The sequence below is a fragment of the Hyposmocoma kahamanoa genome, unplaced genomic scaffold (genome assembly GCF_003589595.1).
Source record: "Hyposmocoma kahamanoa isolate Upper Pololo Valley unplaced genomic scaffold, ASM358959v1 63, whole genome shotgun sequence".
NCBI lineage: Eukaryota > Metazoa > Arthropoda > Insecta > Lepidoptera > Cosmopterigidae > Hyposmocoma > Hyposmocoma kahamanoa.
The window spans coordinates 7319875-7346236 of NW_020653851.1; the positions used below are offsets into that span (position 1 = coordinate 7319875).

At 36.7% G+C, this 26362-nt stretch overlaps 4 protein-coding genes across 4 annotated transcripts; 1 reads left to right on the plus strand and 3 right to left on the minus strand.

The window, feature by feature from the left end:
* Positions 1 to 1951: 1951 nt before the first annotated feature.
* LOC113230536 lies at positions 1952 to 3320 on the minus strand. The gene is made up of 2 exons (XM_026464523.1): positions 3166 to 3320; positions 1952 to 2418 (listed from the first exon to the last, which is right to left on the minus strand). The coding sequence occupies exons 1-2, from the start codon at positions 3236 to 3238 to the stop codon at positions 1967 to 1969; spliced, it is 525 nt and encodes a 174-aa protein (XP_026320308.1). The 5' UTR covers positions 3239 to 3320; the 3' UTR covers positions 1952 to 1966.
* Positions 3321 to 6172: 2852 nt separating this feature from the next.
* On the plus strand, positions 6173 to 8867 carry LOC113230421 (lipid droplet-associated hydrolase). Its single transcript, XM_026464350.1, has 2 exons — positions 6173 to 6571; positions 7858 to 8867. The coding sequence occupies exons 1-2, from the start codon at positions 6385 to 6387 to the stop codon at positions 8568 to 8570; spliced, it is 900 nt and encodes a 299-aa protein (XP_026320135.1). The 5' UTR covers positions 6173 to 6384; the 3' UTR covers positions 8571 to 8867.
* A 3583-nt stretch (positions 8868 to 12450) lies between these two features.
* Positions 12451 to 17846, minus strand: LOC113230182 (alpha/beta hydrolase domain-containing protein 17B). Its single transcript, XM_026463991.1, has 4 exons — positions 17079 to 17846; positions 13907 to 14039; positions 13660 to 13777; positions 12451 to 13571 (listed from the first exon to the last, which is right to left on the minus strand). Exons 1-3 carry the CDS (start codon positions 17723 to 17725, stop codon positions 13694 to 13696), a joined length of 864 nt encoding a protein of 287 aa, XP_026319776.1. The 5' UTR covers positions 17726 to 17846; the 3' UTR covers positions 12451 to 13571; positions 13660 to 13693.
* A 947-nt stretch (positions 17847 to 18793) lies between these two features.
* Positions 18794 to 22564, minus strand: LOC113229938 (uncharacterized protein K02A2.6-like). The gene has a single exon (XM_026463629.1). It carries the CDS (start codon positions 22562 to 22564, stop codon positions 18794 to 18796), a length of 3771 nt encoding a protein of 1256 aa, XP_026319414.1.
* Between the last annotated feature and the right edge of the window lie 3798 nt (positions 22565 to 26362).

Below are 26362 nucleotides of genomic sequence, written 5' to 3' on the forward strand. Positions count from 1 at the left end.
TAATCCGTTGTTGTATAAAACACCTATGCAATTTATACAATTATGATGTTTGGTAAATATAAGTTTTATTGACGAATGACTTACGTCACAAAGCCCATAAATAGGTATTAAATAAATATAAGCTCTTTATTTCTATGTTTAAGACTTGAAACAACAGTAAATTAAACGATATATAGTTAAAATATAATATCGGATATATATATATATATATATATACATATATGTGTGTGTGTACATATATAAAAGATTTTCACGTCAGCAAAAGTGATAAAAGTTATCGACAACCTCTCCAACTATTAACTGACATGGTCCACATACGGTATGGATTAAGTCTAATATAGTCACGCTTCTATGTGCCCATCGAGTATATGTGCCTGATCACGAGGAAAGGATTTCCTCTTTTCTTTTCCTTCAATGCATAGAACACATGGAGTGAAATCTCCGTTTGAAAAATCAATACCGCGAGCTAAATGATCACGAAGAGTTAACATACCGCTTAAACTTAAATGTCCAAGGATCGAGAAGCAATCCTTCCTATTAGTCATACGACTAGAACAACCTGAATCTATAATCCAACTTTATTGATCACAGTTACTTGGTTTTAAAGTAGTCTTAGTAGATAATAATAATATACAGTAATTGGAACTTCCTTTATTTGAAGACGAAGCCTCAGGTTTCTTTGAGTTTTTCTTTTTCAACTTGGTACTATTGGGTTTAATGCTTAGAGGATGGAAAAAAATAAAGGAAGTTTAATGTGGCTTTCTGAAGACAATTGTTACAGATCGGTTCGAATTTGTTTTCTGTCAGTAAAATTTTGTCATTGTGTTCCAAACTTGAATTTGAAGAATTTCTCTTGAATTCATTTTGAATAGGCTGGCATTTAACAAAATCTTAATCTAGTTTCGATATCTTAGTGATAGGTCAATGCTTTCAAGGCCATTATTAAAAAATCGAATTCAGCGGGTAATCCAATCAGCATCAATTCGGCTAATTCTTCGTCATCGACGTTGCAGTCAATACGCTACATTTGTCGTACATACATGTATAAAACAATGTAATTTATGGTCAGAAGAATAGTAATTTCTTTCATGAAATATAAAAAGAAACAATATTAATACAAGAACTGAAAATAAACCCTAAATTGGCTATTCTTGACTCCCATTTTAGGAGCGATGTACGTACATGCTTCGAAATGAGTCTAGTTCATTTCAAAAATTTTGCCATTTTCATACAGGTTCTGCGTACTTGGATGACAGAAATCCATGGCAGTGATCGTTGATCTTTTGGTTTGTTTTGTGATATTTTAAATGATTGGTCTGGTCTGAATGCACTGTTTTGATTTTGGCTAGTTGTCACTTCCACCGTGTATTAATAGTTTATGATTCAGTTAACTGTACCAATCTGACGAAATAACAATCTGACCATATAGAAGTCTGTCTTAGTAAAAATCTGATGAAATGAAAATCTGACTTAGAAGTAAAAAAGGCCTTAGTGGTGTTTAATCATAAAGATAAATTTGTTTTACAAGCAAATAAAACTATACTTATACTCGTAAAAAAATAGACCGAGTTGAACGCATTGCTTATGCTAGTAAAATCATAATTAATAATTCTTTTTGTTGGACTTCACTGTTGTCGAGTATGAACCATTACCTAGTTAAAATTTTATAGCTGCTTCATTTGATTTGTTTTTGTATGCTCTGGACAATATTCAGCAGCATAACCAAACCTTTTAATATGAAAAGCAAAATGGGTTTGTATAAAAATGGTTTATTACCTTAACAAATTACAGGCTGTTGTGGTACTATCAAATATAATATGAAATATTATCAAAATATTGATTTCGTAACAGGCATCAAAAATAGTTATGAAATACATACACTTAATTGCTATAAACAATGTATATAATGTTTTGTCAGTATACTTAACTAAATACCTAATCTTATTCTTGAAATCCATAGCTATGCTTACTTGATTAAAATATCTAATTTATATAAATTATCATCAGAATCAGGAATACAATCATTTTTGTGTGGAAGTTCACATGTTAAATCCTTGACAAGACAACTTCTAAGAAATTTGTAGTCCGCTTGCAGATCTTGCCGCACCAAGAACTCAGTGAACCAATAAAGAGTTATGAGTGAATCAAATGTACAAGCTGCATCACCAAATTCTTTGATAGATTTCAGACAAACTAAATCCTTATTATTCAGAACACCTTTTTTGAGCAAAATTTTTTCACCTCTTCCTAAATGTTCAAGTTTACTTTTCAGTACATCTTCAATAATGTTGTCTTCTTGACATGAGATGCTTGTTCTTGCTTTATTTAAATTACGGTTTGTGATCCAAGGAAATGTGATTATTTCAAATCTGTTGTCATCTTTGTACGCAGGAATATCAGCAATTTCCTTATAGTCACCTTAAAATTATATCAATAAGTATTATTTCATATATTAAGGTACACGGTCAAGAGCACATTGAGCTTGGGTTTAAATTCAAACTATGCTGCTTGTGATGGGAACAGTTGAAACTGTTAAGTTTGTTGTGCTTTTTATTTAAATTAATGTGCTAGTTTAAAGTACAGATGGCAGCACATTAAGCTACTCTTTGACGGATCTTGTTCTGTTGTGCAGGAGGCTATATTTGAACAAAACTGAAAAGCTTGATGTGCTATTGACTGTACCTATGTACCTAGTTCCTTTATTGTATTACTTGCCACTTCTGATATTACATTTGTAAAAGTTAAAGAAGTATGCACTGCAAAACTGCAAAAGCTTTACTGCAATTTAATTGATGTCCCTAATTAAAAGACATGGTAGATCTATCTAAATAGAGCCACACCTAAAGATACAATGCATACAATTGTTGAAACTTTTACCTCAAGTCATTCACATTAAATGTATTCTAGATCTAAGGAAACCATGTAGAAATGCAATAAATAAATATGAAATATGAAATATGTCTTAAAATTTTGCTGACTGTACTCTACTCTATACAAAAGTATGTGTTTAGCTCGACTGTGATAATGCTTACCGTACTTAAGTTGAGTACAAAGTCTACATCATGTTAACATTCCATTATTAATAGGTATTGCATTATATACCTGCGCGATTTAATTTTATTAACGAATTATAGGTAATTAAATAATAAATAGGTAGGTACTTACTTGGCAAATCATCATCACTTTCCAATAATTGTTCTATATCGTTAAAAGCGGAACTTTGTTTTGATTTCTTCATTGTAGGGGAAGCCCCGTCGTATTTTATAATCAAACTACGTACACACTCTTGTTCAGTCTAAAATGAGAAAATTATATACCGAGGGCTTATGAAATCAGCTATTTCATAAATCTATTGTTTCCAACATAAAATCAGTTTGCTTCACACGTGAACATTAAAGAGTACTGAAATAAGTATCACTATAGCGTAAAAAGTAAAAACTGATTTATTTTATTATCACCACCACCAGTGTTGCCATTTTTCTTTTTCGAGTTGAAAATTACGTTTCGTATCGTTATAACATTGCTGCAAATGTTACATTTTCATCCAACTAAAGCGAAACGTATTTATGTTATTTTAATTGCCTAAGAGCAGTCACACACGATGGCTTTTGAAATGCGCGATTTCATCGCGACGCATCACTTTTGGTTTATAGGCGGTTTGGTGCTACTGCATTGATGCAACGCTTAAGTTGAATCATTAAAAATGTGCATCGCCTTTGCTTCGGCATTGTATCGCTGCTTGAGCCGCGCGTGTGTAAAGGTAAACAATGAGTGACTGCATTGCTACTACATCGCGACTGAATCGCTGCAGACGCGCTACTGGAAGTTGCCGAGTGTACCCGCTCTTGAAGGTTTTAAAATTTGTAGAGGGATCATAGATACTAACGTTTTGAATTTCGATTTCTCGTCATTGACCTATTGACAAAAATGCAAAAATCAAATCTTAAAAAGTTCACATCAAACAAAACCCGCGTAAAAAATCTTTAACAGCAAGATATAGTATGCTCCACAAGTTAAAAACATGTACGCTCATTCGACATCAAACATCGAACATTTAATTTTAATGTTGTAGATTCTCTTCTCAGTGAAGTTTGCAGTCACGTATCTTTCTAATTTGTGGCTGTGTGTATCACCAAAAACTATTAAGAGATACTACGTATTGTATAGCAATAATATAATAGCAGTCTTTGTATCGCTGATAGATAAGAGTGGTTACAGACGGCGACTTTTAGCAGCAATGTAAACGCGATGCAGTCGCGAAAAGTCTACATTTACACACGCGCGCGATTTTAAGCAGCGATGCAAACGATATACAAACACAATACACGTTTTAAATTAATTAACTAATTTATTTATTTAATGTATTTATTAATTTCACTTTGAAATTAACAAAACAAAATATTGTGCATGAATTTATACAGACTTTTCGTAAATAATTATTCAACATAAGCGACCGATGCAATCGCGCTTATATCGATATCTATGCAATCGCGCGTTTGTATCGACTACCATGCCTTCTGTCTTCTAATTTGTGGTCTAGGCAACATTCGTCAGTGGCGCGAGATTTTATTTTATTTATTTTTTTTATTTTATTTTATTCAGGAAAACAAACGGTCACATACAAGATTTACATAATATAAAACGATAAACTACAAAAAGACCAAGCTGCTCCATAAATTTAACACAAATATAAATTTAGAATGGAATAGAATATGTACACTGCAATGGTAACTTAACAAAAAAATACATATAAATATTAGAAAGGTAAATACTAGATAGGGAGAATGGTACTTCGAGCGCAAGTAATGCCAAAGAAGTATGTTTCAAGTTTAGGGTAATCTGTGAAAAATAATATCGCCCACTTTTTGTCTATAACTAACTAAAGATGTACAAAAAAGTCGACATCTTTCAACTTATCGTTATAAAACTTACAAGAACGTCTAATAAAAGTGTTTTTGGCGTAATTTGCAGAACTAGGATTGCAATAAAAGGTTTCTTTGTAACGCGAGGAGATTCTTGGGACACTAAAGTTAATTAGTTGTAATAAAGAAGATGAGTCAATGTTACCATTAATTATTTTATATAGAAAAACTTCATCCAAAAAGACACGTCTGCTGACTAGTGAATCAATATTGTATCTTTTGGCAGATGTTTGGTAGTCAATAAAACAGTTTCCGGTACGGTAGTCTAATGATTTCAGAAATTTGTTCTGAAGCTTTTCAATGCGAGCAATATGAACTGCATATTGGGGACACCATACAACGCATGCGAATTCTAATAGAGATCGAACGAAAGCATAATATAAAATTTTGTATGTAAATACATTACTAAATGGTCTAGTGAGACGTAAATCTGCTTATAAGCTCTGGAAATTATATTATCTATATGACTTCTAAAATGCAGCTTGGCATCTAGTATCACCCCGAGATCTCTAATTTCATGAACACGCTTGATTTTATTATCAGAAAGAACGTAGTCATAGTTTATAGAGTTATGTTTACGAGTAAAGGATATAACAAAACACTTATCAGAATTTAAAAACAGTTTATCCTTTTCACAATAATTTACAAATCTTTGCAAGTCTGATTGCAACTTTAGGCAATCCTCAGGGGTAGAAATAACTTTAAAGACCTTCGTGTCATCTGCATAAAGCAGATGATGTGAGTCATGAAAACAAGAACCAACGTCATTAATGTATATTGTGAAAAGGAATGGACCTAAGTGGGAGCCCTGCGGGATGCCCGAAGAAATTTCAAGGAATCTAGAAGTATAGCCCTTCAAAGCCACAGCTTGACTTCGATTAGAGATATAAGAACATAGCCATCTAAGTAGGTCTCCGTGTATACCGAACTCTGATAATTTACCCAAAAGCGTAGAATGACAAATTTTGTCGAAGGCTTTGGAAAAATCGGTATAAATTACGAGATTAGGCGATTTTTCACCATTTTGTTTACTTCGAGGGTTGTGCGGCGATTAAAAAGTGATCGGCGCCGCGACTCGGCGATATTTAGGATGTGAATTAACTTGAAACTTCACAAAAGTCTGGCAACACTGACACTGGTAATGTAATGTTAACTTTGACTTTGTTCGATTTGACAGGTAGGAATAATTAATTTTTACGACTGTCTTTTTGCAATACCGTTATCAACCTTTAATTATATTTCTAGGTTTGTGGTCTGTGCCTTGGCCTCTTCCAATTTCCAAAGTATTTTAAGGCATTTCCAAAGGATACATTTTGTATTATATCAACTCAAATGTTGGGTTTGAAGCACTAATCTATATAACATTTTAATACAATTAGTTTGTGTCGATAAGATTAAATTAAAAAATAAGATAATAATATTATTATCGTAAACCTTGTGTGTTCGTTGAAGTTAGTTCATAATGATGCAGAGTACTTACAAAATTTTAAACAACGTTCAAACCCAATTGTTTACATGGGGTCATCCGTTTGATTGCAATGGATCAGATGTCATAATTTGTATCACTGGGAATCCGGGCTTTCCAGATTTTTATATAGAGTTTGGCAAGGAACTACATAAATCCACAAACCTTCCTGTGTGTATTGTTGGTAAGCATATTGTAATTACAAAAAATCACAAGCACATCAAGCAAATCATATACCCTTTTGTTGAATATCGCCTCCAGTGCAATGCAAACGGAACAAAATCCATCAATGTGTAGCTTGATGTGCTGTGTGTATTATTAGCTTAGAGGCATAGTCTAAGATTATTAACCACAATCAAGTAGAAAAAGTTGCCTACATGTCAGAGAAAGTTCGTAAAGATCTCTGTTTAAATGTGTGTGTGAAGTTCTCAATTTATTTTGGCTCAGTATAGTAGACCCAGACACACTATTTTTTCTCAGAGGAGACTTATATCTTGTCATAGGCGACATAAGATCGTCTTTATCGCAATGTTACTCATAAAGACACACTATGGGTTTAATAAGGTTACATTTGCAAAATTACAACTTTCCAGGGGGTCTACTGCTATTCTCCATTCAACATCCATCAGAAATAATTACTGTCAAATAAGTAATACTCAACCAAAATAAAAGATGCATCATGCAAGTGAAGCTTCGTATTGACATTGTCTTTTGAATTGGTCAAATTTGACAGTAATTTTTATTGTAATACCAAGTGATGGGACAGATGTTTAAATATTATACACAAATTTAAAGATTCAACAAATGAAATTAGTCAATCTATCTTAAATAGGAGAGTTAATATAAAATTTTGATATATACATACTATTATGTTCTGTGGAGTACAATTATTATTACTTTAAGTTCCATGTGATAAAAGCCCTTTTGATGTATGATCACATGTGGCTTTATTATACCAAGGGTACAAAGATTATATTGTCCATAATATTTGAGTATTTGCCCTTATAATTTTACCTGTGTAATAGTCTCTGTAGTAAACCTACTTGGGGGTAATTTTTTTATCCTAATGTTATTATTATTCAGGGCATCAGGGCTTTTGAATACTCAACAGCCGTACTGTGTCAGGAGAGGTGTGTGCTCTCTTTCAGCAGTGTAAGCTTAGCCAGAGTGTATGCTATGCCTATAAATTGTTGGGTCCAATAAAAGATCCATAAGTTGTTAAATATTTAAATAAAATAAATTAAATATATGCAATAGAGAGAGAGAGAAATAGAATTACCTACTAGATACTTTAGAAACTGATATTGATTTAGCTAAAATAAGCAATTTCAGTTTGTCACACCGAAGTTTAACATGCGTGTGCCTGGTTTTTATTGAAAATAGATAATTAAGTTATAGTCAGTAACCATTTTTCATCTGGTAAATGGTCTGACCAGATTTTATTCCATAAAAACAAATGTTGTTTTCCAGGTCAAGCAGGACACGTAGAGGTCCCAGATAGCGAGTCCAATAACCTTGATGGAAATAAAGAGCTATTTAATCTCCAAGGTCAACTGGCACACAAACTTGACCTTATGATCAACTATGTTGATAAGAAGAGCAAAATACACTTGGTTGGGCATTCTATAGGAGCCTGGCTCATTCTAGAATTATTAAACATCAATGAATCTATCTCTAAGAAAGTTTCTTCAATAAATTTATTGTTCCCTACTTTACAAAAAATGGCTGAAAGTAGAAATGGTAAATTTTTGAACAAAGTTCTGCGGAGAATTAATATTTTTTTAGTAATGATGTTCAGCCTAGTTTCATTATTACCTCTGTGGCTTCGTTTGTATGTAATCGGATTATATTTAAAGTTTAATTCTCTGCCACCTCATTATGCTGATAGGATATTGAAATATTTGAATCCTAAAGTAGGGGAGAAAGTGTTATTTTTGGCTTATGATGAAATGGACACAGTTACTGTGCTTAACACAGTAGCATTGGATAAAGTAAAGAATTTAACTAATGTAATCTACAGCAACAAAGATGGGTGGGCACCAGTTCATTACATGGATGACCTGAGAATTTTCCAGCCCCATCTACAAATGAAAGAAGTAGACATTGAACATGCTTTTGTTTTAAAATCTTCTGAACAAGTTGCTGAAATGGTGTCAAACTTCATAAAAGTAAAACAAAATTGATTAGACCAGGTTTTTTGGTTTCCTACTTGAGATAGAATGCCGCTTCATCAAACATTAATTGCTCGAAAACGGCTCGACTGTCCATTTGACCAAAGAATCGTGAGCTTTAAGGTTTGCCACATCGATGCATCGAAATCTCGAAAGAACATCCTCTAATCATCATCCTCATTTCTCGAAAATTTTAGTTACCTATATTTTATGTCGTATTTTCATTGACTTACAAATAAATGTAAGTCAATGCGTATTTTGTATTTTTATCTCATTTCAAGGTGTGAACAAGAGGCTGTCTCCTTTTTCGAGAAATCACTTTGTTGGCTGTTGATCGTTAGAGCAAATGTTCTTTCGAGATTTCCATGCGGCAAACCTTAGAGCTCACGATTTATGGGTCAAATGGACAATCGCCAAAGTTTTCGAGCAATTAACTTCGATCAAACGGCATTCTATCTTAAGTAGGAAACCCGGTTTTTTGTGCTAAGTATAAAAAAATATGTAAATATTTACTCCTGTGAGAGGCCCTGTACCGAAAAGTAGGATAAAGTTGTAAATATTAATAAAACTATTTGGTGCTGATTCCTACGAAAATGTTGGGTTTGGCAGAAGAATCACGAAAGTAAAATTAATGCAGTAGAAATGAGAGCTTTGAGAAGTACGGCTGGAGAGATTCTGATGGATAAATTACGGAACAATGTGATAAGAGAGCGTTGCGGAGTGGAAGATGTCTAGTGATAAAGATAGGGATGCTTAGATAGTTCGGGTTTGTGAAGAGAAGAATGAAAGAAGTTTGACAAAACACATTTACGATGCGAGCGTGACCGGGCAAGTTAGTAAGGACCAACTAGGGCGAACTTACTGTAACCAAACTGAGGCAGTTCTAAAGGGCCAGGTCAAGAGTACCCTTGACCTACGAGCGGATATGAAAGCACTGATGCATGTTGATAAGGCAAAGGATATGTGTCAGGACCGTAGCAAGTGGAAGACTGTTGTCTCTACCTACCCCGATGGTACAATGGCATGAAGTTTAAGTATCAACCAATAACCGGCCGTCAGTATTGCTTTCTGTTTAATTGAACAGCACGAAAAGAGTAGTAATCCCGTGAAACTTTGATTTTGTGGCTGTTACAGTAGTATTTACATAGCTGTCTATTTATATAACTACATACATACTACATAACGGTATTTACATAATCTCGTAAATCTCACACATAAACACAAATAACACATTTCTAGGTTCTTTGTCATCAATAATATATTTAAAAAAATTGTTCTATATTACAAGCAAAATGCTCTTTGAAAATTTGACCTAGTGTCCACCATTTTCATTAAATTGTTGTGATGTGCATTGTAATATGATAAATTATAAACTATGTTGCATTTAAACAGGGTTATTTGTAAAATACTAACTTCTCAGGCCTATGTTACCAATGTCATAAACCACAATTTTTGGTCCATGACTTAATAATTCATCCGATTTTGCTTTCATACAAAAATAAACATAGCTCGCTCTAAACGGTGCGGGGGTGGAACTCCTCGCGCAGGACGCTTGCTTGTTTGAACTTATACCAAATACAGATCTAAAGTGTCAGATAGTACAATATGTTTTGTAAGTCATGGAACAAAAGTTGTTGTTTATGATAGTGATGTTCTGCGCCGTTGTTAACATTTTACAAATAACCCTGTATATCAGTGCCTATTGTTATTGAGTATAGTAATAAAGGTAGAAATGTTATTTAATATTATTTTTGTAAATCACGAATGGGTAAAAATGGTAATAAAAGCAAAATATAAGATATGTGCACTTTAATTTATTAAAAATTACCTGTTATGTTACAAGTTACAATTTAAAGTAGAGATAATATACTTCTAGTTCTAATGAAAATAATTCATGTAACACAAATAAGAAAGTCCATCTTGCATACAAATTTTTGAAATAAGTACATTTGAAAATCACAAAATGAGTATCTGTTGTAAGAAATGGCACTGCAGTGGTTTAATGAGTGGGAGTCCCTCCATACAGTGTGGCTGCACAAATTAATTATGACCAATATAGTAAAATAAGGGAATTATAGACAATGAAAATTTACAATGGAATTTGGTACTATATGTTTCTAATTAAAATAAAGGATACTAATTCACGTAGCCGTTTGGCATGTACAATGTACATGATGCAACTCCCTGTATTATATTATTACACACATTTGCAAGTACTTAAAATGAATTGATTATACACTAAGGATTTACATCTATTACATTTTTCATTTTCACTTTCATATTGTAATGGTTCATGAGGACTTAAAAATGCGATAGGTAACGGTGGAGTCAAATCTCTGAGAAATAATTACTCTTAAATGATGAGCTTGTTGAATCGTTGTATCCCTGTTTACTAAACTATAGAATTGCTATTAAACCGGTTTAATATATTTACTTATAAAATAGAAGATTGAGATATGACTCCACTATTTTCACTTAACAAACATGTACCTGTACACCTATCTTAAAATTATATGTGTGCTTTTCATAGCTACACGCCAATTAATGATAATCAAATTATGAAATTAAGGTATACAATGGCGTCATTTGACGCGAAAGGTGCAGTTGGCGTGATGTAACAGAAAAAAAAACTACATCCATTGGTATATTAAGTCGAATTCTTATAATCTTGCCAATATAGTAAGTACCATTATGATTCACTGTCGTGGCATCCTTGTGAGGATGAGAGAGGATGAAATGAATTATTACATTGTGCACACAAGTTTTATACAGCTATCTATCGGCAACAAGATTTTGATTTCGTCATTGGAATATAATTGCACCTTTGAAATTTTGCTAGTGTAATGAAATGCAACCTCTATCAATTTAAGTTCAGTCTTATCCCAAATCATTGATGATAAAGAACTTCACAGATATTTAAGGTAGTTGGAAGCCCATAGTAGTTTAAAATAAAAAATAGATTGAAACACGATTAAAATATAGTAGGCGCTTTCTTTGCCCTATTACAAACTTTTATTTTGAAATATCTGTCAAACCAAGCTCTTTATCATTAAAACAATTTCATCTGTTCTTCACTTCCACAAACTAAGATCATAAAACGTTTTTTGTCTACGTTATTAAGTATACAAACACAAAATAATTTGTAGGCTAGATTTAGAATGCACAAAATGATAGCATTTCAAATATATTGGTCCAGAAAGAATCTTGCCAACTAATGAATGTACAATATGTTTAGAAATTTGTTTATCTCCTATTCACATTTAATGGATTTAATTTTCAATAACATTATGTAACGCGAATTCCATTGAGTAACTATGTCTACCTGTACATATATCTGAAATAGCAAGTACATAAAAAGAAAAATACAAAATTCTAATTGTGCGCTTCGCTTCATTAGATAGTTACTGATGTAAAATTAATATAGGAACTAGATATATTATTACATGATAAAGACCCATTATATTATAAACAACATTGTAGTACATTTCAGCCTGCAGCGCGCTCCTGAACTAGTAAACTCAAAGTAGGGTAGCAGCGCGCGTACGTACGAATGCCGATTCGTATTTATGCACAACCTCGCGAAGTAAAACGTAATTTAAATTATGAATACAAAACATCCATATTTATCATATACCGTAACATACAAACACATCTTCCTCTCAATAATGAATATGATACAATTATAATTTTGAAATCTTACTACTAAAAGGGGATACAAAAATTCGTACTAATAATACTCATACATCGAAATGAGACGACACACATACCGTACACAGCACGAAAGTCTCCTCTCCACTGGCTATTAACCGGTGGATGCAGTTCTAAGAGCTATTCTGAATGCGACAACGATAAGCCAGCGAGTGTTGTACACGATTCAAGCAATAATTTAACAAGTGGTCTCTAGAAGGGGATCTGCCGTTTTCGTCACGCACTCAGTTTCTATCGTCATACATATCATTTTTTGCGAAGCAGACTTATAAAGGCGACGCGGGTGGCCCTCGTCGTCGGAGAGAGCGCGCACCGGCTGGCGTGGGGCTAGACGCGATGGCGATGGCCGCGGTGAGCGCGGCTCGCACGTGCAACGCGTGTTCGCGCCGGTCGTCCCGACTGCCGCCGGCGCGCCCAACGACCGCTGTGCACGCGGCGTTCTCGGGCAACCGGGACTACGCGGACGCCAGCACTCGCAACTTTCGTTCCCACAAGTTTCACAAACCACGGCCGGCTTTCTCTCCAGTTTCCCCCGCCTAAATGTTCCGTCGCGCTTACTTTCCACGTCAGATTCCGGTCGAATAGTATCGTCTTTTGGCGCAATCCGATCGTGGCCGAAATCGGCAGCGGGACGAAGCGCTGGTTTCTTCACCCAAGGGTCGAAGGTGCGAGTGGCATCCAATGACGCCTGTCCGGCTTTGGGTCGCGGCCGGGTTGCAGCGCTACCCAGGTCGAGGTCGTTCATCTTGCGCCAAGGGTCCCCAAGCACGGAGACAGTGTGCGTACGATGGCGCAGGCGGGGGGTGCTGGGGCCTGTGGCCGGCGCGGCGAGGTTGAGGCGCTCGCGCGAGGCGGCGGGCGACGTGCGGGCGCTGACCACCGCGCGCTCGGGGCGCGGCGCTAGCGTATGGCTGGGCGATGGCGACGGTGAGGGCGAGGCGCACGGCCTTTCGGAGTGCGAACGCGCGCGCGGCGTGGCGGCGCGACTGGCCGGCGTCACGTCGCTTAGTGATCGCAGGTGAATGCGGCGCCGCACTCCGTGTGGCGAGTCCGCGTCTGTCACGTTTATGCTGATGTTGTGGGAAATCGCAATGGGGTTGTTGGGCTCCCCGGAGCGATCCTCTGTATTGTCGGAAGTTTTGGTTTTGTCTCTATGAATATGGGGGCTGGTAGCGCTATTCGCGTTAGCCGAATTTTTGTTGGGGCCGGCCCGACTGGGCCCGGCCCCCGCTAGCTAGAGGAGTCTCTCTGTCGCTGAACTGGAAGTGCCGGAGCTCAATGTCGATACTGGATTTTGGTCGTCTCCTGTAAATGGATGGATTTATCAGAAATTCCAGTTAAGAATTATTACACAGATTATGAGTCTCACATATTGTTAGTAAGAAAAATATACCTTGAGTTGTCTGGCCTGTGGCCGGCAGTCTTTGTCAGTTGAGCAATTCCACTGAAACAAAACGTTTCAACCTCTCCAAATATTGATTGAAGAGTTCGACGTCATTGTGCCCCGCGCCCTGAAAGTACATTTATAGTTTTTTTTACAAATGTACATAAAAAAAAGTAAAATATGATAATATAGTTAGCAGGTTCCTTATCATCAAGTAGGGGTACTCGTACTATGTAAATAAGAAAAAGATAATTACCTCAACCCAAAGGGGCTCCACGGCACGTGGACAGCGCTCGTAAATGGCAAGCCCATGGGAGAAGTCGATCACCTCATCTTCAGTGCCATGGATTACAAGGACTGGAGAGGTCACCTTTGGAATTTTGTCAATGCTGAAATAAAGTTAACAAAAATACATTACTGGGTATATAAAAATACAGTAACTTTACCCATCCAGTTTGCGTGTCTTATAGGGATACAGCAGTTATTTGTAACTATTATTAGTAACATTAGTTCATTGATTTTAACTTCACCTTTCAACCAAAGGTAAATAACTGATAGATATAAAACCCAGTCACGAAGTACTCACTGCACATAATTGTGTTTTATTCAATTCATTCATTTAACATACACTTCAATAATATACAATGCCAGTCAATATGAATGACCCCAAATCATTGTGTTTTCATTGTTATATTTACATGCAGTGTTATCAATGACATCCTTCCCTTCACCCACGCCCACAGATTACTACTTCAACTATTCAATAAAACTGTATATAAAACATACATTCTAAGGACTAATTTTACACAAAACTATAATGCAATATGGGTAAATTAAAACCATATAGTTAAAGGTGCTAGTGACCTCATTTTAGTCTTTGTATTAATGCATATATATAATTTTTCTTTATAATATGAGTTCTTTTAAAAAAAAATTATTTAATAATTTTCTAATAGCAAGCATTTACATTCATTCATTGTATTTATGAGTGTATTGAATTAAGCCTACTTTCCAAATGCTCTGTCTAGTGCTTCATGTGGGAGTGTCTTGAAAGTGTAGGTTGTACGTCCAGTTTTCGGTACACACGCATCCCACGCAATAGTTTTCAGTTATATTGCAGCATAGGCGACAAATGTCGGTATTTGAAGTGATGAAAATCATGGACTTTGTATACGACCCTATTCTGATAAGTGAACACTTGCCATAAGGTGCAGCTGACAGCTGACAGTCACAATAAACAATTATGAATGCTCAATGGCCATGAATTCTCAATTTTATTGAAATGAACTGATGTTTTTTTTAATTTAAGTACCATGGTATATAATCAGTTTCTTCTATTCATCCAATACACCAGCCAACTATATTCATCCAGAGAAGACATTTTGTGTCTACATACAACAACTAACACACCTAATTAATCTTATTTAGATTGAAATAAACACATTGTAAACTGTTAGAAATTACAACTTTATTTTACATATAAGTAAACTATCTTACATAATGTAACAATATCAGATCTTGTTATAGTGTAGAGGCTAAATCTAATGCATGAATTTATTTTTCTATCACAAACTATAACAGTGTATTGTTCCATAACAACAATAACACATATAAATTATATTACCATGAAAATAAAGTTTAACATCCATATCTTGCAATGAAATATTAAAAATGTTTTTATTAAGGTTACACATCATGTTTCTGTTTTTATTTAAAAGTGTTGGCATGAATCAACCATTATGTTTTCCACTTAAGTAAATGATCACTCCATTTCATTTGTGCAATATAAAAATATAGACAATTAAATGTAACAAGTTCTTAAATTTTGGTTTTAAAAACAACAACAAAGGCAACAATAACTAATGTTATTGTTAGCGCGTCTTTTGACGTCGAAGATACTGGGTTTATTGATTTAAAAAGAACAAGATGAAATCAATTGAAAAAAGTGTTGAAATGTTTCTTTTATATAATTTTATTTTTAAAGGAATTTTACAAAACTACATTTGCTATAACAGGGCATAAAAAATACACACACCTGTACTACATGGAGTCAATTTTATTTACCAGTGTCTACAGTTATATAATAAGTTCAATCAAATATTGCATATTTGTGGAGATTGATCATGCAATTAGTAGCAGTAGAGCTCCTTGTGAGAGTTCATCCAGGGAAATACTGCCACCTTAACTATTTCTGCTGCCAAGCAGTCATATGAGCATTACTGTGTTTCAGATGTTTTTGTTTGTTTAGAGGGTAAAGGTGCTGGTGAAATTACAGGCACATGTGATTTTTAAATTTATGTGTCAGTATGATAAGCACAGTGGCAGTATCCCTCAGATCTTTGTGATTGAAAGTTTTCAAGTGACACTGCACCTGTCCATACAGCCGTGTTGCTTACCACCTGGCGCACAACTTGTTCGTCCCGTCACTTGGTATATTAAAAAAATGCGACATATACTCATGCAAAAAATTTTGTCTGTGACATACCACTTTAAGCCAATAACTTTTACTTTTATAAACCTAATTGACAAACACCCAAAAAAAAGGACAGAAAAAATCTTCAGAAAGTTCGATTTGAAGGTCTGATTGTTATCTAGGACTTCACATGCACATTAAGTGGTGAAAGCATGACACTCATTACATGTAAAGACAATTAAGTAGTGTGACTGCATATACAATTGGATGTTTACACCAGTGCAACCTGCAGTATATCATGTAATACGAATAGTTAACTAGGATTCCACACAACTTACATCATGATATTTGTGCATTATTACACAAAAACAAGTTCTAAATGAGAGTGGGACATGTTTTCAAATTAAACATTAAACCATTATCTACAAACAACTTTCATTTGAGTGGAACAAGAATTCTAATGACACGAATGTTAGCATTATTGTTTTTCAGTAGTAAATTGTATTGAACAACAAAATAATGTATGACCTACTTTGTTTTTTTACCAAAAAAAAGCTATCTAATCAGTGTTTAAATTAATTATCTAAATTTAAGTCTTAGCAAACATTTTCTACCTAAATAATAATTTTTAGCTCCTTAATTAACTGTTGTGATAAATTTGTTTAAGTGTTTTGATAAAGTTTTAGTTCCTCATTTCATGTAGACAATGTATCCTGCTGTAAGACGTTTGTTTAGAAAAATAATAATAACAGCTGTTTTGTAATTAGTAAATACATCAGTCATGTGATAAAGTTACATGTTCATCTTATCAAATTAACTGTAAAACAGTTTCAAATAGATCTAATCAAAGAACAAACAAAAGTGATTAATACATTCGGAGGTTTGTTTGGCGGACATAGCAGTGTTAATGAGTTACTCATACACTTTATGGGTTAGAGCTTTAACCATTAATTGAAATAGATAATTTTCAAATAAACTACATTATACTAAACAAATCAATAAATTTTTAACTTACCTGGGAAAAGCATCAAAGAACCATGTTCTCTTGGTATTGGGGAATGCAACTCTCATGCCAGACATGAGTGGCGAGTGCAGTACCACGGCGCCAACTTCATAGCGTGCCGCCAGGTCCACTGTAGGTACTGTCCCAATGCTCTGCCCATACAGGATTATGTTCTCTGGGCTGATGCCGAACCTCGTTCGTAACGCCTGCCATGCAGCGTCAATATCCGCATAAAGATTCTTTTCTGACGGTTTCCCACCACTCACACCATAACCAGAGTAGTCATAGCTGAATATATTACAATTTATCCTAGTACCTAACCCTAAATAGAAACTACTCATCTGTCCCAGATCTACAGCATTGCCGTGAGAGAACAATATCGTAAAGCGAGCGTTGGCGCTGCAGCGAACAAAGATGCAAGCTATTCTGTTGCCTCGCGTTGTTCTCGAGTAGAAGCCTTCAATATTTTCTTTCTCTCGTTCTGAGTACTGCCATTCTGCTCGTTCTGTGAGAGTCAATGAAAATTTCGATCCTGTTTCATCGGGTGCGAATGCATACGTGGGTTCTGGTGGTAAAAATGCAAGCTTAGCCGCAATTTTACCTGGACATGGCGGACAACAAAACAAGCAACAGAGTTCATTAAAACTTAACCCGTTCATGATGGAAGTCACATTAGTTCATTAGAACAATTTTACTGGTACAGTTTATTAGTTATTCACAACTCACAAATTATTAGTCATGGCAAAAATAAAAGAATTTCACTATAAAAATTGACAGGCCGTCAACACTTCATTCAGCCATGACGGTTTGACTTTTTTTGTTATTTTTTCTTGGCTCTGGATTCATCAATACACAGTATAGTTCACGGCCAAGTTCATAAAAAATATTTTTAATCTTTTTTTTTAAGAAAAAAGCATTGTTCATAGTCAAATATAAATTATAATGTTGTTTCAAAGGCAGAGTTTGGATTTTAGACTAGCGAGTTTTACCCAATGATTTTTTACCCAAAAGTGTAGAGAAGAGCGCGAAAGCGATTTTTTTTAAAAACTGGATTAAATAATTTGATTAGATGAAGTGGCCTTTGGATTCTGAGGCTGCTGTTTCATATGTTATATAGGTACATATAAAATCATCAATACATATACAATCGCAGTCACAACTAAAATAATACTAAATCAAATTGTCCATTTTCGATTGCGATCTTGTGCTGTGTGCAGTCGTATTTTTCATTGACGAAGGACGTGTCCCTGAAAGGCGTTCGAGACTTTACGGACGATTTTCTTTTCATCGACATCCGAATAGGTATGTACAGGGTCAAGAGCACGAAAAAGATTGACAATTAAGACTTAAATCCAATTCTGTGCCGCTTACGATAAGACTGGTCCAAAGTACAAAGTGTCAAACTTGATATGCTCTTGACTGTACTAATATTTACAAATTTACAATAAATAAATATTATGATGTTTCTTTACTCCCTGTCTTTGGTGAAAAAGTAAAATATGTTTTTAGGACTTTTCTTTTAGTATCACTGAGTGTTAAAATATACATTATATAAATATAAATAAAATGTTTGTTGTCACCACAAACATAGATATTGAAATAAACTAATATTAACATAATCCAAGCATTTTTATTATTTTGCAGAAGACATTTACAGTGTCAATTATATCCATAGATCTACCAACCATAGTGTATATATATATATAACATTCGTCCATCCCTACAATTTACAACATCTCCTCGATAAGCCGCCGAGGTCGCCTGATGGTGCGCTCATGGCGCTTTGATGCTTGCTGTAGGGACGCCGTGGTAGGTGGCGAATGCGTAGTAGCAGCGCATGGCCGCATTGGGGTGGTAGCTGAGTTCTGCGTTCCTGACGAACTTGCAAGGGGTTCCACCTCACTGGTGTTTATATGATGCGGGTCGTGTGTGGCCTGAGAGCCATCAGTAGAAACTGGACTGATATGGTCGGCTAAGCGGGAACGCACTTGGTCAGCATGATATCTCCTTTCTACCCCATTGGCTGTGTCTACGGTGTACGAGTATCTATGCGTACGTCTGGATATGGTAGCAGGTTCCCATCGTGACCCATCCCGGGCTCGGACAAACACGCTGTCCCCCGATCTAAAACATGGTGTTAAATTTTCTGAATTTATATTAGCCTGTATCTGCCTATGCTGCAGGGCCTTTTTAGAGTTAGGGCGTGCGTTATCCAAAATACAATGCAGCTGACGTCCGAACATAAGTTGTCCTGGGCTCTTACCGGTGGTGGAATGAGGTGTTATGCGGTAGGAAAAAAGGAAATTTTCTAGTCGTCTTTTCAAGGTGAGATGGTCACTGGCACTTGATGATAGCCTGGATTTGAAAGTGCGAACCAGACGTTCAGCCAAACCGTTAGTCCGGGGATGGTACGGGGATGATTTTATGTGTAGAATACCCTTGTCTCTACAATAGTCTTGAAATTCCTGAGAAGTAAACTGTGGTCCATTGTCAGAAACCAAGAATTGAGGGAAGCCGAAGGTGGTGAAAATGGAATCTAACTCTTCACACAGTTTAGAAGTGGTTATCTGGTTCATGGGTTTAATTTCGACCCATTTCGAAAACGCATCTGCTAAGACAAACCAATATTTTCCCTCGAACGGGCCTGCAAAATCAATGTGTAGCCTTTCCCACGGGTTGTCAGGAACGGACCACGAGTATATAGGCAATTCAGCGTTGTTCGGCCGATTCTCTTGGCATTTGCGACAACGTTTAATGTACTCCTCAATGTCATCGTCAATGGACGGCCACCATACGTAAAAACGTGCTAGCGCTCTCATTGCGGATATGCCTGGGTGTCCTGTATGCAGATATTCCAAGGTGGCCTTTCTCAGGGTGTTCGGTATTACTATTCGACCTTGCCACATTAATATCTTATTTTCAATGGACAACTCAGTGCGCTTCCGAGCATAGGGCTTTAAGTCATCTGAATAAAAATTTTCACGCCAGCCGGTCTTAATGTACTCTGATACCTGTTTAAGCAAAGGGTCCTTCCTTGTCGCGCCTCGTACACTGTCCTCTGTTAACGCAATATCCGAAACTCTTTCATGCTGCAACTGAGCTACCACTCTGTGTACTGTCAATTCTGCATTAGACGGTTTATCTTCTGGATTGGGCATCCTAGAAAGAAAATCAGCCATAAAATTTAGATGCCCTTTTGTAAAAACTATATCGTAGTCATACCCTCCAATGATTAAAGCCCAACGCACTAGACGGTTATTGACAATTTTCGGCAAGTTACGTTGTGGTCCCAAAACGTGAATCAATGGCTTATGATCAGTGCTAAGTATGAATTTGGTACCACGTAAATATTGATCAAACTTTTGGATTCCAAAAAATATTGCTAAAGCTTCTCGGTCAATAACTGAATATTTAGTTTCCGCTGGTCTTAGTTTCCTTGAAGCAAAAACGATAGGTTGAATTTTGTCTGCCGATTTATGATATAGGACGGCACCCACACCTTTTTCCGAGGCATCGCAGGCTAAATACAATGGGCGCTTTTCGTCAAAAGCAACAAGCGGTTTCGATTTACTAATAAGATCTTTTGCGTTCTTAAAACTCGTATTTTCTTTGACGGTCCATTGCCACTTCCGGCGACCACCAGTCAATGCATGCAGATCTGCGCAGACACTATGTAGGTGAGGTATAAATTTCTCGTAAAAATTTATAAGACCTAAGAACGACCGCAGTTCTTGGGCGTTAGTGGGCGGTGTCGCTTTCATTATTGCATCAATTTTCGATTTCGTCGGCCTAATTCCGTCTTTAGTAATTGTGTGCCCAAGGTATTCAATCTCTGTCTGGAAAAATGAACATTTCTTTAAATTGACTTTTAAGCCCGCCTTATCTAGTTTGCTAAACACGGTCGATAGTGTTTGGAGGTGTTCAATGTCATTTTTCCCTGTTAAGGCAATGTCGTCAAAATACACTGCGACATTTGGTACACCGTCCAAAAGTTCATCCAAGTAATGTTGGAAAATTGAAGGAGCTGTTGAGATTCCAAATGGCATCCTATTGTATTGATAATATCCTTTGTGCGTAGAGATTGTCAGGTACTGTTTCGACTCTGGAGCTATTTCAAATTGCAAGTACGCATCCCTTAAATCTATTTTCGAAAATTTGGCTCCATTTGCCAGATTTTGTCGTAGCTGGTCAAAGAGTGGGACTGGGTGAGAATGAGTGACAATAACAGGATTAATAGTGCTACGAAAATCACCGCAAATTCGGATTTGGCCATTTGTTTTTACGACATTCACTGTGGGTGTAGCCCATTCTAATGGCGTGACATTTGGATCAACTTTAGTCACGATTCCTTCGTCAACTAAACGTTGAAGTTCAATTTCTATGTTCTTACGCATGGAAAACTTAACTGGTCGAGCAGGGACATGTTTAGGTACTGCCCCAGGTTTTATATGAATGTTGACTTCATAATTTTTAACTTTTCCTAGTTTATTATCAAAAAGGGATGAAAAGGTTGAAAGTACCTGTTTAAGCGTAGTGGTGTGTTGAATGGGTTTAACCGAATAGACTGGCTCTGGGAATGTCATTTTATACATCTCGCTCCACTGGAGGCCAAAAAGCATTGGATTGGCGTCTTCCATAACCACAACAGGTAATATTTTCCGCTCTCCCATGATTTCAACGGTTACGTCGGTGAGACCTTTTGGTTTGAGCTTAAGGTTCCCATAAGCTCGTAGCTTCGGTGCCTTGGTTAGAGAGGGTTCTCCGATCCGCTTCCAGAAATTTGTGCTAATAATGGAGTACACGGATCCTGGGTCCCAATCGAATGTGCAACTGACACCGTTGACGGTTACATCAATTCTCTTGCTGTCCTTGTTTCTCTTGCGTTCAACCTTGAAGACATCATCACTTTCATCCGAACTCGTGTCAAAAGACTGTGATGAACTTCCATCATTGTGTGCATTGTGCTTAATTTTATGCAGTTTGTTACTATAATTGGTTGGTTGTTTCTTTTCTGTCGCGGTGCTCGCTAAATATGCCCTACCAGACTTTATACAGCAACTTTCAAAATGACCTTGTATGTGGCATTCATCGCATGTATGGTCTTTTGCCTTGCAAACGTTTAGCCTATGTCTCTCTTGTGCACCACATCGACGGCACTGGTTTGGACTTAGTTTGCGTAGAAACGTACATTGTTTATAGTGACGTCCTGTACTTGTTCTTGCTTTTACTTTATTAGCGGTAGCGGGCATGCTACTATCAGCATCACCTTCTGCTAACTCTCTGGACTGAGCTACTGCAAAGAATTGATCGAAAGTAACCTCTACAAGTTTTCCGTCGTAAGTCTCTTGAAGGTCTGGCCATTTCTGTTTTAGGTCCACTTCTAGTTGAGGGTGATTTAAGCCGGTAGCAAATCGATCGCGCAATTGACGTTGAAACATTGTGTCCTTGTAGCCACAATCGCTGGCGAGTTTCTTTAGCCTGTTAGCATACTGTTCCATAGTCTCGTTGTGGTCTCGTACGCAACTCCAAAATTCAGTTAGTGCTTTATACCTCGTAACTTTAGTTCGATGTAAATCGAGTAGTTTAGACTTAATGTCATTGTAGGAACTGTTTCCAAAGTTAGGAACGAGTGCTATTTTTAGGTCGTGAAATATCTCAGGAGACATACATGAAAATAATAATTCTTTCCTTGTGTCATTATCACTTACGGCCCATATGTCACATTTGGCTTCGAAAAAAATCTAAAAATTTTTCTACCGATACAGTCGCAGGGTTAAAAGTGTCGCATTTGAAACTTTTAATAATTGTGTACTTGTTGCTGCTTGCCGAGCTGGTAGGTTCCGTGCCAGGTGTTGCTGGCGTGGGGAGCTCCACTGCTGGTCGTTGCTGCAACACAAGTTGTTGCAAAATGTCCGAAATCTGTTGTTGCTGATTTTTTTGTAATTGTAGAAATTCTTGGAATTGTTCCTTATTCATTTTGTTTGGTTACTCCTCGTCGCCAATGAAATAAACTAATATTAACATAATCCAAGCATTTTTATTATTTTGCAGAAGACATTTACAGTGTCAATTATATCCATAGATCTACCAACCATAGTGTATATATATATATAACAGATATATGTCTGTGGTTGCCACTGCTCACGCAGCGCAGTGTGCTGTATCGTTGTTGCGCGTGCAAAACCGCGGAAGAGCAGTTTGTAAATACTGCGTAACAGCAAAAGGTACAAAATTGAAATATCGCGCCAACAGATACTTAACGCTAATTCGCTTAAGCTAGATCTCACAGAATTTGAATTCGCCTCTAAGGGTCGTATTCTAGAACTCTACTCAATGCTCAAGTCAGGATTTGAGTATGATTTCAAGCACTAGAAATCATACTCAAGTTCCTGCCATTAGGGTCGTATTTCCAGTGCTTGTGTTTCAATTGCAATCCTGACTTGAGCATTGAGTAGAGTTCTAGAATACGACCCTAAGAAACCTCATTTTCGCCATCGAAACAATACCGCGAAACAGTAGCATTGCTGAAATTGGCCGCAAGTCCGCGTATTTACCAAATTAATGAAGAAGTTATAACACAGGCACCTGGAATTAACATATCATTGATATGCAGCAGAAAGAGAGTTGCAGACAGTATGGAACCCTAAGGAACTCTATCGCCATATGTTCGGAAGAGTAGCCTTGTAAGACCACTCGAATCGAACGTTCACTCAAGAAATCCGAGATCCAATTGCAAAGGTCAGTGGGAAGCCCATAAGAGAGAAGCTTACTTAAAAGGCTTGTGTGCCAGACCCTGTCAAAGGCTTTGGTCTAAAGACACTGCAAGGGCTTCGCCTTGTTTTTCTATAGCCTCGCTCCATATATGACAGGCATACACAAGAAAATCCCCAGTAGATCGTCGTCGGAATCCGTACGGCGATCACTAAGGAGGTCGTTGTCTTCAAGGTGCGACAGGAGACGGTTGTTGCGTACACGTTCCATAGTCTTGCAGAGAATGAAAGTGACTGAGATAGGTCTATAGTTGACAGAGTCAGCTCTGCTTCACTTTTTCGATACAGGTTGCATGTTTGCAAGCTTCCACGACCTGGGAACTACACCAATCTCAAGTGAGAGGCGGTACACGCGTAGGCGTGTGAGAACAGGAGACAACTCTGGCGCACAGTTACGCAGGTCTATTGCTGGAATTCCATCTGGCCCGCTAGCTTTATTTACGTCTAGATTTCGCAGAGTTCTAAGTTGCGAATTGGTGCACAAACAAATAGTGAAGCCAGCCTGAGGTGTAGGTGGTAGGTTCCCTGCGGCATCCAAACGCGAACTCTCTGCAAAGAGTGAGGCAAAAAGATTCGCCTACTCTTCCGCAGTATGAGCCAGTGAGCCATCCGGCCTTAGCAGAGGTGGCAAAGATGGGCGACAAAAGTTAGATTCGACCGCTTTGGCCAGGGACCAAAAGGATTTGCTGCCTGCTGGATAAGAAACAAGCTTGGCCCCTATGCGGCGCACATGGTCGAACTTAGCCCTATAACGTAACACACTTTTGCACTTCTTGGTGGCCTTATTAAAAGCTTTCTTCAAATTTTGAGTAGGTATTCGGAGTTTACGTAGTCGAGCATCTGCCCAAGCTTGGTACGAGGACTGTTTAAGTGCTTAAGCACAACTACAATCAGCGTTAAACCATGGACGACCTTGGGGTTCATTAGGTACATCAGAGTATGGTATGTAACACTCCATACCCAAACGCAAAACCTCGACTACAGCATCAGCACAGCTCGACGAGTTTTCTGAAATAAAGCACGCCTGTCAGGGTTATGACGCAAAGTTATGTACGTCAGCTGTGTATTATAGTGGGTAATATCATAATAAAAAAAATAGGGCGGCGTAAAATAGTGTGGCGTGGCTACAGAGCAAGACACTACCTTTTAATTATATTTGTGCAAGACATTTAACAAAATTAAGCTGCTGTGATTTTCAGAGAGCTTATGAGACTGTTTTTTTTATAGTCTTAATTACACATATTTTCGAACTACAAGATTTAATCACATGTTAACCACGAGAACTTACATTCTTTTTGGTTTATTTTTAAAAAATTTGTATGTATTTTCACTACGAACAGTAATAATTTATTGTTTATCTGGTAATACTTTTTTGGTCTAAGAAGATGTTTGTTTTAGAACCTTTTTTGTTATTTTATATTATGACCCTGTACTGTCCTAGAGAAGGACAAAAGCCTTCTTACTCTCTGCCACTTTTGCTCTTCAGTCATAACAAAATCAAACCTTTAATAAAATGTTTCATTTCAATCCCGCGCACCTAACGGTGTACTACTTTTTCTGTAATTTGTTACTACAAAACCGCATTAGTGACTTTATCCGGAATCTAAACAAGTTACCTATGGGTAAACTTACATTATTTTTCTACAAAGTGAATAGCAAAGAAGTAGCTACAGAGTTCAGTCGGTAAAATGGCTAAGATATTAAGTTTTTTATTCTTCCTGTAAAATCGTGAAGTGCTCTTCAGCGGTTTTGCACGCGCAACGACGGTATAGGCTTTTTTTTTATTCCAAAAACCTATAGATCTAATGATTTAAAACGTTCGAGTAGAACCCGTGTCACAAATGTGCAGTTTTCAAAAAAAAATGAATATGTTTTCAATAAAATTAATACCATTACAAAAAATGGCATACAATGCATACGTAGTTTGAAAGTACCTACTTCTTATGTTGGACCTATAAAACCTTTTACCAAGCTCATATATTTTTAATTAGTAGTAATATACAATTTTAAAAATTTAGTTTTAATTTTTTTTCTGCCGCCAAGCAGTAATTACTGTGTTCTGGTTTTGAAGGGTAAGGGTGCTGGTGAAATTACAGGCACATGGGACTTGTCAACTTATGTCTCAGGGTGAAAGGCGCACTGGCAGTGCCCTTCAGATCTTTGCGATTTAAAGCTCTGAGTGGCACTGCAACTGATAAGGACATGCGTGTAGCTTACCATCAGGCACACGACTTGTTCGTCACGTCACTTGATTATTAAAAAAAAAATTTTAAAAGAAAATTTTTTCAACAATTTTTTGTTTCATAAAATTGTATAATAATAATACTTAACGCTTACAAAAAAAATTGGATGGTGATCAGAAAACTAAAATGATTTCACATGTTCCTCCTAAACTTGTATGCAGTTCTTTACTTTGTTAGTATTGCATGTTATTGACAAGTTAAAAAACTTTGAAAACAATATTCCGAGAACTGGTAGGCTTATCTGTAGAGTAAACAACAAGAAAAAGCTGTGCGCAATGTTATG

Coding starts and splice junctions, on each gene's coding strand:
- LOC113230536 (XM_026464523.1), bottom strand. CDS start 3,238: ATGAAGAAATCAAAACAAAGTTCCGCTTTTAACGATATAGAACAATTA. Junction 2,419..3,165: donor AAGTGATGATGATTTGCCAA/GTAAGTACCTAC, acceptor TATAATTTTAAG/GTGACTATAAGGAAATTGCT.
- LOC113230421 (XM_026464350.1), top strand. CDS start 6,385: ATGATGCAGAGTACTTACAAAATTTTAAACAACGTTCAAACCCAATTG. Junction 6,572..7,857: donor CCTTCCTGTGTGTATTGTTG/GTAAGCATATTG, acceptor GTTGTTTTCCAG/GTCAAGCAGGACACGTAGAG.
- LOC113230182 (XM_026463991.1), bottom strand. CDS start 17,725: ATGAACGGGTTAAGTTTTAATGAACTCTGTTGCTTGTTTTGTTGTCCG. Junction 14,040..17,078: donor TTCTTTGATGCTTTTCCCAG/GTAAGTTAAAAA, acceptor ACTTTATTTCAG/CATTGACAAAATTCCAAAGG. Junction 13,778..13,906: donor TGGAGCCCCTTTGGGTTGAG/GTAATTATCTTT, acceptor ATGTACTTTCAG/GGCGCGGGGCACAATGACGT.
- LOC113229938 (XM_026463629.1), bottom strand. CDS start 22,564: ATGGAACAGTATGCTAACAGGCTAAAGAAACTCGCCAGCGATTGTGGC.